Source organism: Procambarus clarkii, chromosome 89, assembly GCF_040958095.1.
Source record: "Procambarus clarkii isolate CNS0578487 chromosome 89, FALCON_Pclarkii_2.0, whole genome shotgun sequence".
In the NCBI taxonomy this organism is placed as follows: domain Eukaryota; kingdom Metazoa; phylum Arthropoda; class Malacostraca; order Decapoda; family Cambaridae; genus Procambarus; species Procambarus clarkii.
The window spans coordinates 7827599-7841621 of NC_091238.1; the positions used below are offsets into that span (position 1 = coordinate 7827599).

The window sequence follows — 14023 nt, forward strand, 5'->3', positions numbered from 1 at the left end:
AGGCCTACTACATGCTATCTGAGGCCTGAGAATATACTACGTGTGTGCTATTCTAGGCCTAGGAATATTTAAGTTTGCTTTTAGCTTCCTTTTTTGGACTATAAAGTGAATAGTACAAAATTCTAATTGCTTAGTTTTTCAATGTTTGTACTATGGTGCACATAGTTATGGGCACATAGTTACAAAAAGTTATGGGCACATAGTTACAAAAAGTTATGGGCACATAGTTACAAAAAGTTATGGGCACATAGTTACAAAAAGTACTATCTAAACAGAAGGATGGGTTGTTATTTTGGTATCTGTTAAATTATGTTTACAATGTTCAGGTATCTATATTATCGAAATTAAAGCTACATAAAAGACTGATCATGTGGCAACTTGTTTAGATACGACAACCCAGTAATTATCATAAACATTCATTAGCAGTCTTGTCTGCAGTTATCCTTGTTCAAGTCGTCTTTGGGGAACCCTTTAAATGACTGCCAGGATGAAGTCACCTCACAGCCAAGGCCTTCAAGCCACCGTGGGTTTTGGAGGAAGTATCCTTAATGTTCCGGAATTACAGTACTTCTATCCATTCATCAATATTCTACATTCTACCAGTTAGAAATATGGCCGGCGTACGAAGGTCAGCCCTAACTGGCCTACTGTTTTCCTATTTGTAGTCAACCAGATCTTGCCAATGTAGACGGTCAAGTTGTGTACTAACTGGCGACTGTCACCTTTCCTGCTACAAATCATGTCAACACTGCTTGATGAGCAGTCCATTGTTTACCTAAAAATTTATAGTGTTCCAAATCCAGAAACAAAGAAAATTCTTGAATTACAAGGTCTCCTTTTTTCCCTGGCTAGCTTCGTTAGCTATGTACTACCAGTTAAGCCTTAACTCCTTCCCTTACCCAGTTTACACCTGTGTATTCTGCTGCCCCTTACCCAGCTCTCAAATCAGTTTTTTGTTCTTCTGATCTCTTCCTGATTTTAAGCGCCTCTTAGATTTTGTATCCAAGTATTTTGTACAAGATCTTGTATCTTGTGTTATTTTAATGTAGACTTTTAAGTATTTGACAATTTACTTACCTGTGACCAATTTAGGAATTTTATCCATTCTTAGTCTGTCTGTTTATTGCTGACGTGACCTTGTGCTAACTACAAGTAGTCTTGGCAAGCTAGTGTGGCTGACCATATACGAATATGACCTTGGCCAACTACCAGTAACTTCAATCAGCTACAAATAAGATTTTGACTAGCTACCATTAGTATGAGAGCTTGTCAGTTGGTGGTCAGTCTCGAAGATATCTTCAAAAGCTGATAGCACATTGATTTAATATTATCAAGATATATTGATAGAATGCTGATATTGTGTCACCCTGTTCCGTGATGTTTGCCCATATTACGAGATAAAGCCACCTACGTTTGTATGACCTAGCTTCTCTGGGTTTCAGGTGTAGGAGAACTTTCAAAACTGGTAAATAAGTGTATTTTATATGGTCTAACCCACCTAAGTATGATATAATGACGTCTGTGTTCTGGAGTCTGACAATTGTGATGCTTGTGCAGCTTCCCTTACCAGAGTCCTCTTGGCCTCCACCTTCTAATCTAAATCTGCATGCACGTGTGTCCTTCTTGCCCTTCATCAGCTCCTTTTTAGGCGTCAACGTTCCTTTCTCATTGTGGATTTCAAAATCCAATACTGACTGTGTGTCATCTATTGCAGATGTAAGACCATCGAAGTTTGCTACATACCAGTCATATTGGTGTTATCTTGAATGAACTCGCGAACTCGATTGCTAAGGAGGTCGTTCATGCATGTCCCATCTCCCATAAAGATGTTCCTTTCCCGCATTTATGCCCTGTCATTCATAACGGAACCCACAATCTTCAATTTTCGAATGGTTTTGAGTAAGAGTTGTTAAGGACCAACAAAACATGCATGTATAATTGTTAGTGTTAAAATTTCAGTATATAGGAAAAGTAAAGTTATCAGCAATACATTAACATTTATATTTTAAGACTAATTTTATAAATGAATTAGCATAATGCAGGTACATTTTTATTATATAAAGTTGCTCTAGTAAAGCACAATATTCCGCCATAGTAGCTATGGTAGCTGGTTCCTCAACCTTTTTACAATAGGTGGGGCCTTTTCAGTTTTTGCGTCGTGGCTGGCCTTGGGGTGGGATGGAGCGGGCTTAGCTTTGGGCTGAGGAGCAGCAGGCTTGACTTTGGGGTGAGCAGGAGCGGGTTTGCCTTTGACCTGAGGAGGAGCGATGTTGGAGTTGGCCTTGGGGTGAAGGTCTCTCTTTAGGGCAGGAATGTTGCAGTCAGAGGTGTCGACGTTCTGTGGCCAGTCACAGATCTTGTTGGCCTGACTCCAGTACGTACCGGCCGGACACTCCTCTAGGTGGGGCACTCCATCGAAGCACCAGTAATACTGAAAAAAATGTTCCTTGCATTACACATTTTTTAAAATATCTTTCATTATGCAAGTTTTGTTGTCACGCTATATACATACGCGTGTATGTATATACACGCTATACTAGCGTGTATATACATACACGCTAGTACAGGCGATCTATGGTGGTATCCTGAAGCCTTGATTGTATTACCGAAGGAACGTAACATAGCGTGAATTTGACTTAATTTCTTAATACTCCATGTCTGATTGAAAAAGAGAAGTGCAAGTATCTGAGAATTGCCGTTTTGTCTGATGCAATATTGTTACTCACCTTATCACAGTCAGGGTGAGGCCAGTAGTCCTGCACGTTACAGTCTACGGGACCCAACGTAGTTGTGGGTGCGTTGGGGTCCCTTGTGGTGGTTGTGGTGGTGGGGGCGCTGGGGTCCCTAGTGGTGGTGGTGGTAGTAGGTGGTGTCCACCAAGGACTCTGCCGAACAACAATTATCATGTTTACTTAGTGTTACTTAGTATATGCACACACTGGAGGCTAGAATTGGTCTTCACACAGAGCGAGATTGACATTGAGAGCATTAAATATGAAATGCCAAGGGGGCAAGTGACCACTGTATTAGCCGTATTTGTAGGAAAAGAGATTTTTAAAGTCTAGTATTCCATGAAAATAAGTACCAGAGATCTCTTAAATTAAAATTAAAACTGAAGGAGGAAATACGAGAAAAGGGATTTTATAACATGCAAAGAAGCTAGAGATATTGCCCCTTAAGATATAAAGGAACCAAGATTAACAAAAATTATATAGTTTGACAGGCACTGAAGTTCTATAATGTAATATTTTCCTTTTATAGCCACAGTTATTGGATAAATTATAGCAGAATCATCAGAAAATATGTTGATCGGTTTCACTTATGTTCTTGTATGAAGTTCATATTTGCTTACAGTTTATCTGACGTGACATTTTATGTTCATTATTACAGGCCCCTTCCTGTCTCTGATATATATGCACCTTGCACTACTTACAGCGGGTCTAATAAAGATTAAATAACTACGCTTTATACATGATCTTTTCTCTGATACACAATGTCAAATTTATTTTTGTAACTGAAAATCACTTTTATTTTGCCTCTGTATACTTTGCGTCATGTTCTATACTTGCATTGTGCGGAATAACTATTGGTCAGTTTTTTTTTTCAGGGGTATTCCTGCGCGGGGCCTAAGCCTCTGGCTGGCCCACTAAGTGTTACTCGTTTTTGTCTTACTTTGGCGTTGTATTTATGACTCGTGTGTTCGCCTCGGTAAGATTATGCCTAATGTGTTTAGCAACAACTGCTCTGTTGAATCTTGGTTGAAATCCTATTTGCTTTGTAACTGCTGTGTTAGACAATGTTCCAGTGGTCTGTTGGGCATTTCTCCAGTGTTGACATTTCCTCTCATGTGGTTTGATAATAATTGACTTGACCCACTAGAATATCCTGATTTCAAGGATGATTGGAAATCTTTGCCAATATGTCTGAATCGTTTGTCCCTCGATAAAATCCATGACGAATCTGATACCTTTGAAATCACTCGCCTTATGTCTTATTTTTCTCGTATAAAAAAGCGCCAGTTTTACCCTGACTCCTACTGGACGTTAAACTTAAAGGACTCACCGTTGTCGTGGGAGTGGTTGTAGGAGAGACTGGCACGATATAGTCCTTCATACCCTCGTAGATTACTCTGCAACATAACAAAAGACAAACATGATACCATTGTTCCAAAGTCGGCAGCTATACCACACACCAGTCCTCTTCCATTTATTAAGCAAGTGCATGGTATTCATTTTGTTTGCTTGCTGGAAGTGAGGTCTAGCTCCTAACCTCCGTCTCCTACATCGTGTGTTTTTGTGAAATTCCTCTTTCTATAATCTGGAAATTGTGAATCTCTATTGGCTGGAAATTGACGATTTCATTAGGCTGGAAGGGAAGAAAGCCCCACTAGTTCGTATTTTAATCTCTCTGACCTACAGGAGAATTTGAGCTGAAATGTTTATTCCGTGGGATGAAACATGGCCGCCCAAAGACTATTTTCTTAGATTCAACCACGTGTATTTTAAATCGTTGCTTAAGACGAGTCTTGGTATAAGAAAATTACTATTGCTTAGTGTTATAAACTGGTGTAATTAGATATTCTTAACCCGGCAACCTAGGATTATGAATCGTTACAGGAGTCAATGCATACAGTCTTAATAAATTTAATTCTTGATATTTTGTATATTTGAGCATGGGAAGAGCGCGTATCTTGGTCTAGTGCTGGGTGAGGGGGTTAGACTGGTGTCCAGAAAGCCAATGACACATTGTAACAAATTTTGTACTGCAAAATTAACTTAGTATTGTAACATTATTACCGTGAGATTTCAAATTGTTGTAGACACAGTAGTTCGGGGAGAACTGTAGCACAGTGCTCTACGTCCATGGCTCACAATCAAGGGACATGGGTTCAATCCCCGGGCTGTCAGAAAAGAAACGGATGAGCACGTTTCCTTTCACATGATGCCTCTGTTCACCTAGCAATTAAATATATATCTAGGAGTAAAGCAACTGTTATGGGTTGCATCCAAGGGCAATCTCGATAATCCTTAGTACAAGCTTCCTGTCCCAATCAATGGAATTATTTGTACCTTCTTGAGTACTGCCTATATGATGGGCAGTTCACCTCACTACGACCTAAGATCAGTCACTTCCAAAACAAATCTACGACTTGGGAGCTATTCATGCCCCTGCCACCTCTTGGGTAGCTTAATCTTCACCAATCACTAATAGCATAAAGTGGACGCTCCAGAGTACAACCCATCCTCTGGCTGGGCCCGTCCATGCTCCGCTGTTCTATTCTATGGCATTTACTAAAATATATATGAATATTATACATTGTAGTTTTATATATAATTAGGCGTAAGGAAGATTAGGTCTAGTGTTTTGGTTCTAATGTAAAGGTCATGAAGTGAAATGCAATAAATCAAACATTATTTGTAAAAAGGGGGAGGTGGCCAAGCATTTTGACTACGTTATTGACGCAACCCGTCCTCGGAATAGACTTTTGACCTTTGTTTAGAGGATAGGCTGCATTCTTAGCTTTTGTCCGACTTCAGAGTTGGAAGAGATTCAAAGGATCTAATATAAATATATCTTACGTCATCATAGGATTCTTTCCTCTGTTGCACCAGCCCAGGTAATCGTCCTGGTCTATGGCCCAGGTCATGGCCCCGAGCAGATGCATGTCCTTAATGTAGTCCATCTTGATCTTGAGGCTGTCAGGGTCCTCGTAGCCAACCCACTGGTCGTCTGCCGGCAACACTCATTAATATTTCGTACATTATATAAAGCATAATAACAGGTTCACTAGCTTTAACCCACTTCCGCCACCATATACAATCTGATTTTCTGATATCTTTATGAATCTCACGAATCTTTCGGTCTCATTTAGCAGGTTCTAGCTTCTCTCTGATAACAAAGCATAAAGTGGTCACGAGTCCAGAGGTTACCCTGAAGAAGTCTTCCTCTGAGGCTCCTCAAAGCTAAGCTAATTATCAGAACCATATAAAACTATTTGGTGAGACAGTGATTGGATATATGGCACAAGTTCATTGTCAGTGCTTTCGATTTCATTGTTGTCTATTAAGAAAATCTAAAATAAATAACAATTAAATAAAATAACAATTAAAACTCAGAACGAAGACGTTGGATTACCTTTCGTAGTGTATGGGACGAGGCCGACGTCATCATAGCGGTCTTCCCAGGCTGCGTCGTCAACCATCATCTTGCAGATCTGAGAGAGGAGTTACCCTTCGTTAGTCACGTGATCATCCTCAAGCAGTGTACCTCAAATTATCACAAAACATATTTGATAGAAGATTATGCATAGCGCATTAAACGTACGACTGAAAGGCATTACCTCGAAGTACGCCAAGGTTCCGGTGGCGTTGGTGTATGGTCCAGGCTTTCCGCCGCCTTCCCACTTCTTGACGGGGGCGTGGAGGCCGTTGTTGTCGGGGCTACCAAGAGTGTATGTGCGCCCGTAGAAGGGAGTACCCAGCACTAGTTTGTCACGGTAACACCCGAATTCCTCCCACAGCAGGACCCCATCGTTCTGTAGTGTCGGGAAGACTATTGTGAACAGGAAGTTGGGAAAAACATAAACAAAGAATTATGGTAGATGTTTGTGTAAACCAAATTTATAACATTGAAAGTTTTTACTGGGTAAATAAATATTTACCACTACGGTACAATATATTTATATTTATACGTTGGCGTTGTCAAGAAACTAGAAACTATATTAGTTTGTGTTTTTGTTAGTTATGAAACTGATATGCGGTTGTACATAATTTTCCAAGAGGAAAGCAGCCGTACCTTATCGATATTCCCGAACCCTTGGGTGTGCCCGTGAAGACAACTAGCCGGTGTTGAATATAATAATTATTAGCATAAATTTTCTTCAAAACCTAACTAGTGATGTGAGTGGTCGACGAAGAGCGTTTATAACTAGTTAACAACGCCAGTCTAGTAGTTCACTAGACTAACTAGTGGTTAATTAGTTAACATACTAGTTAACCACTGTGCCAGGGCAGTCTCCCGTGGCACAGTACTAAAATGCTCGCCCGGCCCTTTGCAAGCGATTTGTCCTGGGTTCTTATCCTGGCCGGGGAGGATTTATTGGACGCAAGTTAATTGCTTAGAGCATTGAGCTCTAGGTCCTTAACCTGTTACGTGGACTAACCTTCCCGCCACTGCCCACAAGATGATTATGTGGGCCATAATAAATTGAACTTACATCATTGAGTGTCTCGTAGGACCATTCGTCAAGGCCGGGGCGCATGTACAGCATGGAGTGGACGTCGGCGAACCCACACCAGTTGCCTCGCAGGTCGTATGTCATCATGTGGATGGCGTCCAACAGGCTGTATGTGGTACACTCCAAAACATTATTCCAGTGGATATAACACTTAGAATGATACAGTGGTGTTATGTAAAACCTTTTGCCATAATTTACACGAAAAAGGATTATATGTCAGTGCGAGGAACGTGTTAACCTACGGCAAAAGTGAAACGACCGATTATATGGCTCTGTAACCCATTCCAGCACCGCCCACGGGACGGGTATGGGGTGCATAATACAGAGAGAATTTCCTACAACAACATACCTGCACAGTTCCGGCACATGGTAGCCCTCCTGTAGCCTAAACTTGGCTATAGGCACCGCTGCCGTCAGGTCCCACCCAGCACCCACCGAGTCAAATGCAGCTCGAAGCTCTTGAACCTAAAATTGTAAATAGTTTCAGTAAATTTAAATGATCGAACATGAAATATTTGTGGTGGTACATTAGGATATGTTCACTTGAAACTATAAACACTTACCAATTTTAAGTAATTGTCCTTATCAGCCATTGCACCACCGCGGTCCATCGCTCCTGGGTACTCCCAGTCAAGGTCAAACCCGTCAAACCCGTAGTCTGTCAGCAGCTCTGTGGGGATATTGTTACTGCCGTCAGTTTATGGAAAACTAATTAAGAATAAAGGCGACTGCGGAAACCTATTGGTTTGTACGCGGCAACACCTATTTATATCCACCCACACTCACCCATATATATGTCCAACCTTCTCTTGCTTATCCTTAATTATAACAGCAAGTAACATTAATTGGTTATATACAAAGTTTTCCGTCCAAACATTGAGGGCTCCTCGAGAGTACTGACAATGTAGGTTATCCAGAGTACACGGTCATCACCTAACCTGTCCCCTCGAATTGTACATCATATTTTGACGGATAAATTCCCAATGGCTTAAATATGATGTATTGTACTATAAAACATAGTGGCTCGCAAAATTGATGGGCTGTTACTCTCTATTCGTGGGGTCCCCGGTTAGATTGGGATAGGGAAATTTAATACAACTGCCCCAACACAGGTGTCAACTGGAGAGGACGGGCTGCGCGCACACAGCCCCGCTCCTGTGTCAGGTAAGTCACAGGGTCACCTGGCTCACCGTAACTACGGGCTCACCATGGCCCGTACTACTTGGAACTTTTGTTCCCAGTAGCTGAATCTAAAACAACAACAGGACGGGCTGCATCACCAGTACTCACGGACAACGCTCCTGACGAAGGTGTGTCGGCGCTCGTCCACGGAGACCATCTGTGAGTACTTTTTGCCTCCCTCGGCCCAACCACCCACGGCGATCATCGTCTTCAAGTCAGGATACTTCTCCTTGAGAGCTACGAAGCGACGGTAGCCGTTGGCGTTGATGTCCAGCTGTCAAGGCACAAGAGACAAAGCTATTGCAAATGTGGTCGTTTGAATGTCATAGCTCTGGCGCCTAGCTCGTCCACCAAGAAAATAATTCAGCAGAGTCGCTCAAGGAAAGACCTGTCATCATACAATCTATTCTAATGAAATTCTTGGTAATAACTTCAATAATACCCCCCCCCCCCCCCTCAGTATTTAGAATCTATTTATTAAAATAAAAGTAAGTTGTTTCTGACGTAAACATCAAATATAAATTTATTGTGTTTCTAGCTCGAGCAATTTATTTAGAATTGTTATGAACTCTTAGTTAGTTTGAATAAAGCAGAACCTAATGAATCCTTAGATTCACATCTTTATACCATGTCAATAAGCTTTAAATTATAACCGCTCATCCCAGTAAGACTTATCTCTGCATCACAATCTGACGAGACTCGTATCTTTTATAACACAAGATATATAGATATACACAAGATTTGTCTAATATAACGAGTCATTTCACCACGAAAGATGTTAGCATCTCACCTCAGGGTCCAGGACCATGACCTCCCAAGTAACATTGGAAACCCCACAGAAGGAGTAGATGAGGTGAGTACAGAGGTCAGCGGGGATGTCCTCTATGTCATAGTGCACCTCCTCAGGACGATGGACGGCCCACGTCTCGTAGTAACAGACCCGTCGAGCCAGACGCTCTGGCTGGGCACTGCTGCCGTACACCTGTGGCTCATGATCTGAAGTGGGAAATGTTGTTACCGATCCTGTATATTAACTACCATCACAGGATTTTAGGCAGTGGATATAAATTGCATGCACGTATATTTGGAAGCTGTTGTTAACCAAATGGTAATTTTGAATATAAAGTAGTTTACCTCCAGGCCTGGCGTAGCGAGGCTCTGCGTAGACTCCCACAGCCGCCACCACCGCCAACACCCCCACCACTGCTGCCTGTAACCATACCAGAGCTATGTTAGGGAAGGTGTAATCACACCAGAGTGGTGTTAGGGGAATGCGTAAGAACATCTGAGTGATGTTAGGGAAGACGTCAAAGGGTTGTACGCCTAGCGACTGACAGCTCATTATAGCAGCAAACCCTCACAACGTTCAGGTCTGATTTAATCGTCAGGCGGTAAGGTGTATAAGGCGAGTTTGCTGCCTAGTTATTCGGTAACGTAGTTGATGGTTGAAAAATTAACACAATACGTCCACTTGCGTATGACTTCACTTACTATACTTTACTATAGTCCGTGATACATGGGCATTTCGTTCTGAATAGCTAAATCTAAAACAACAACAACAGTACGACTTCACTCACTTATACATAAACACACTCGAACACAATTATTGTAACTTGTCCTTTCAAGGCCGATATTGAAAGTACAACTTACCATATATTTACTTTTATGGAGCCTACACATATTTGGTATATATTATTATGTATATATGAAGATGTTGGAGCGCCGCATAAAGGATTTGGCCTTTAAATTTAAATAACAAATTATCGTGGGTTGGGGGTATTTTAAGGAGCATGGGGGAGAAAGGGTATAGAAGATGGTGAAGGAATATGAAGGGTGTAGGTGTGTAAAGGAGTAGGATGTGAGAAAGGTTGAAGTGGACAGCGTGGGGAGGGTGTGTGAAGTAGGGGCCTTGTAGAATAGTTAGCCTCTTTCCCTCCCTGTAGAAAAGTGAGGAAAAGGACTAAACTCCCGAGTTTATAGTGTCCCGAGTATATGCATTTAGGTCCACCTAGTAAATATTAATTTTACAAATGTTTTTATTGCAAAGGCCAGGACTGATGACAAGAGGGGGGGGGGAAATTGTTTATGTAATAATCTAAGATGAGGTCTGATAAAGACCTTTTGTGCCCTCTGTAATGCTTTTGCGCTACCGCTCACAGGATGAGTATGGGGTGCACAATAAACTAGCCACCTTCGGCGGCAACAATCAAACAAAACAAGGGGGGGGGGTTAACGTTACAAATGTATGTACAATTATCCTGTGTCAAGGAACAGTAAAGAGGAATGCCGTATTATTGCGTCAAATAAGTACATCTTTGATCCCACCTTGAAACTCATTGATGTAGTAAGTGTGGCGGGAGGACCTGCGCACAGTCCCAGGACACACGTCTGTCAGCGCGCAGCCAGCAGACTAAGACCACCGAGCAAGCTGTCGGCCCCAATATATAAGCAACCATCTCATCAGCTGCCGTATTATCGCACTTCTCTTGTTTTTCATCGTCTATCTGTTGTGATTACAAATAACAAACCTCATCGATAATTTGTTTTTTGTCTGGTGCTCGATAACAAGAAAGATTAACATATCTGATCATTAACATCAGAAAAAATGAAGACCTTCTTGGGAAAGTGTTGTCACACATCGCAGTTCAAGTATTTAAAGTCAAGTTTTAATATAAACTAGTTGAGGTACCTTGTGAAGAACAAGGGCTACATCTTCGCTACATACGAGGCCTATCACTCTATCGTCTTCATCGCACACGAATTTCATTATTCTAATGGCTGCCCCTGGCGTGCTTCAGTGTGCCTCAAAATCCTAATTTTAGCAGTTATTAGGGTCTCGGGAGTCACTTAAGCGCCCAGAGTATTTTGAATAGGTTTTCTGTTTTGAAAATTGCTGCGGTGATAAAACAAGTCATTACTAGAGACAAGCTGGAACCCTATATAGACTGATCTTCCTGGGATCAAACAAGAAGTGTTGTCAACCATTTGTGTTTACAGTACATGAGTGGAACAGTTTAAGTGGTCCGCCAAGGACACGGGCAGTGAAGCCTTTTTTTTACTAACGTTGCTTTTCCCCAAGAGTCAAGTATGTTTAATGTAGAACTTGAAGCAATTAAATATTTTATGAAAGAGTTGCTCTTGATGAGCCAACAATCGTTTGTTATTGTAGTTAAAATCACAAGAATATGCAAACTTAGAAAACCGTAGGACTATTGGCTCCTACGAGACAGCGCCTATTTATACACGACCAAATCATGCATATATATGTCTAACCTACGATTGAAACAATGAAGTGGTCCCACGTATAATATTACCCGGTAATTTGCTTCATAAATCAACAACCTGTCTCCACACCAGTATCTACCCTGGTTGACTCTAGCAGAGCCTACATGTCTGTGGAGTCTATTAACGTTTCTCATCCCATAGTGATAGAAATTAAACACTGGTTTCTCGGTCATATCTGGGGAACTGACGCTGATGTAACAATGAATCAACGTAGGTCAACTCTCATGCCAGGAACAGTTGAGGGCCACAGGACAACACTACAAACCAGACTTAACAGGGCTGATATATATCTCACCGAGGCCTTTAAAAATAATGAACTACTTGTAGGATATTAGTCAAGACAGCTTTTGTTAAAAGGTTAAATGTAACACATACAAGGGACAACGGCTTCAAGCTCAACAAGTCACAATGAAGGACTAAACAGGAGATGCATTTCGCCCATAAACCTATGGAACAACCTACCTACTGAAGCCGTAAATGTCAAGACATTGTTTCCTTTCAAAAGCCAGTTGGAAAAAGATCCTCAACAACAATGGGGGAAGTGGGTGGGGGGGGAGCCTTCGACAAGCCGCCGGCCTCCTGTCCTCGTCGAGGCCACTAGTGGGGCCCTTAGGTAAATTTCTAAAGCCATCTTATGCAAATTGTGAGAGCCCAGGGGTATATAGAGCCATCTTGAGCATACCGTGCGAGCCCAGGGGTATATAGAGCCATCTTGAGTATACTGTGTAGGCCCCGGGGCATATAGAGCCATCTTGAGCATACCGTGCGAGCCCAGGGGTGTATAGAGCCATCTTGAGCATACTGTGTGAGTCCAGGGGTATAGAGCCATATTGAGCATACTGTGCGAGTCCAGGGGTATAGAGCCATCTTGAGTATACTGTGCGAGTCCAGGGGTATATAGAGCCATCTTGAGCATACTGTGCGAGCCCTAGTGGGCTATCGTGGCAGTGTGCCTGTCATATTTACTTGACAATACATAATATGGAATGTGTGTGAGAAGAGATGTAGAATGATGTGTATTGCCTCTTCTTGGGCAGCCTATCATCTCCGTTTACAGCAAGAATCACACACGATATTCCCACTAGGTGACCGTACCACCCACTATAACCTATCCTCAGAAGATGATAGCACTTACAGTAACTATTTGCTCGAAAATATCAATATATAGTGACGGAATACTAAACAAAATTGACGTTTTGTAATATTGAATTTGGCCAAATAGGATTTTTTTTTAACTGCAACATAGATATAGACTAACTTAATCTCTCTCTTAGCCTAATACACGCTATCTGAGGCCAAATATAGTACATAAATTGTACTTTACGTGGTCTTGGAATGTTTTGGCTGGTTTTAAGCTTTACGTTTTCCCGCACTATATAAAATTAAAAGTACAAAAAGTGAATTACTGGTTCATCAGTGCATATTAATTCCTTCGATCAAATAGTTACTATAAGTACTACATTTCAGGAGGATAGGGTTGTGGCCTACAAGTTAAGGTCAAACTACAGATCCTCCTCAGTAAGTAACCCACAACAAATTAAGTAAACTAAAATACTTTATTCATAAACGGCAGTACATTTATAATTGGGAAGTTTACATAAAGTACAGCACATTAATTATAAAGTCACAATAGCAACACAGCGCGTAGACATTGTCGTTATCAGTTATCAGAATCACAAACTGAATCTGTAACAATTTGAAAAATGATGTATTGTAAAGACAAAGTGAGGCTTACCATTAGAGCGGTAAGACAATTTATATCACAAAATTAGGATGATGAGACAATTAGAAAAGTATGACTAATATAAACTAATCATACCATGACGTAGACATTTGCACACACTCAGCATTCTTCATCATCAGATTCTGGGGCTCCCGGTTCAAAATCACTTCAAACACACAGCTCATTTAACATCAATCTAACTTCAATTGGTTACAAAATGTCTGCCAGTAGTTTCTCTCTGTGTGACAAGTAGTTCTTTCATAATTACAAATTTGAAGTTGGAGGTTTCCCTGTTTTCTCTGCTGGTGAGCTGTGGTATCCTATCCTGTAGACCTGCTACACCATTATACATATATCTCTCATTCTAAGTTGTATTTCCTAACAATTAAGTTTATATTTCTGGATAAGTGTGCCAGTGACAAGCGAGTTCCTGAAAAAGAGTTGGTTGAGTTTATTTGATGGGCTGATTCCTTTCATACAAAATTATATCATTCGTTTCTGAATTATTTCATCAAGTTTGAATATGGACATCAGACCAAGCAGGAGATGGCAGTGAGTGCGAGATGGACACCCAAGGTACAGTCTTGAATATTTCC

The 14023-nt window shown here is 41.2% G+C and overlaps 1 protein-coding gene across 1 annotated transcript; it reads right to left on the reverse strand.

Annotated features, from left to right (window-relative positions):
* Window positions 1-1986: 1986 nt before the first annotated feature.
* Window positions 1987-10900, reverse strand: LOC123773298 (endochitinase). Its single transcript, XM_045766906.2, has 13 exons — window positions 10745-10900; window positions 9554-9629; window positions 9210-9415; window positions 8528-8693; window positions 7801-7907; window positions 7587-7702; window positions 7217-7343; window positions 6341-6535; window positions 6136-6214; window positions 5580-5730; window positions 4063-4129; window positions 2727-2885; window positions 1987-2431 (listed from the first exon to the last, which is right to left on the reverse strand). Exons 1-13 carry the CDS (start codon window positions 10754-10756, stop codon window positions 2099-2101), a joined length of 1794 nt encoding a protein of 597 aa, XP_045622862.2. The 5' UTR covers window positions 10757-10900; the 3' UTR covers window positions 1987-2098.
* Window positions 10901-14023: the final 3123 nt, after the last annotated feature.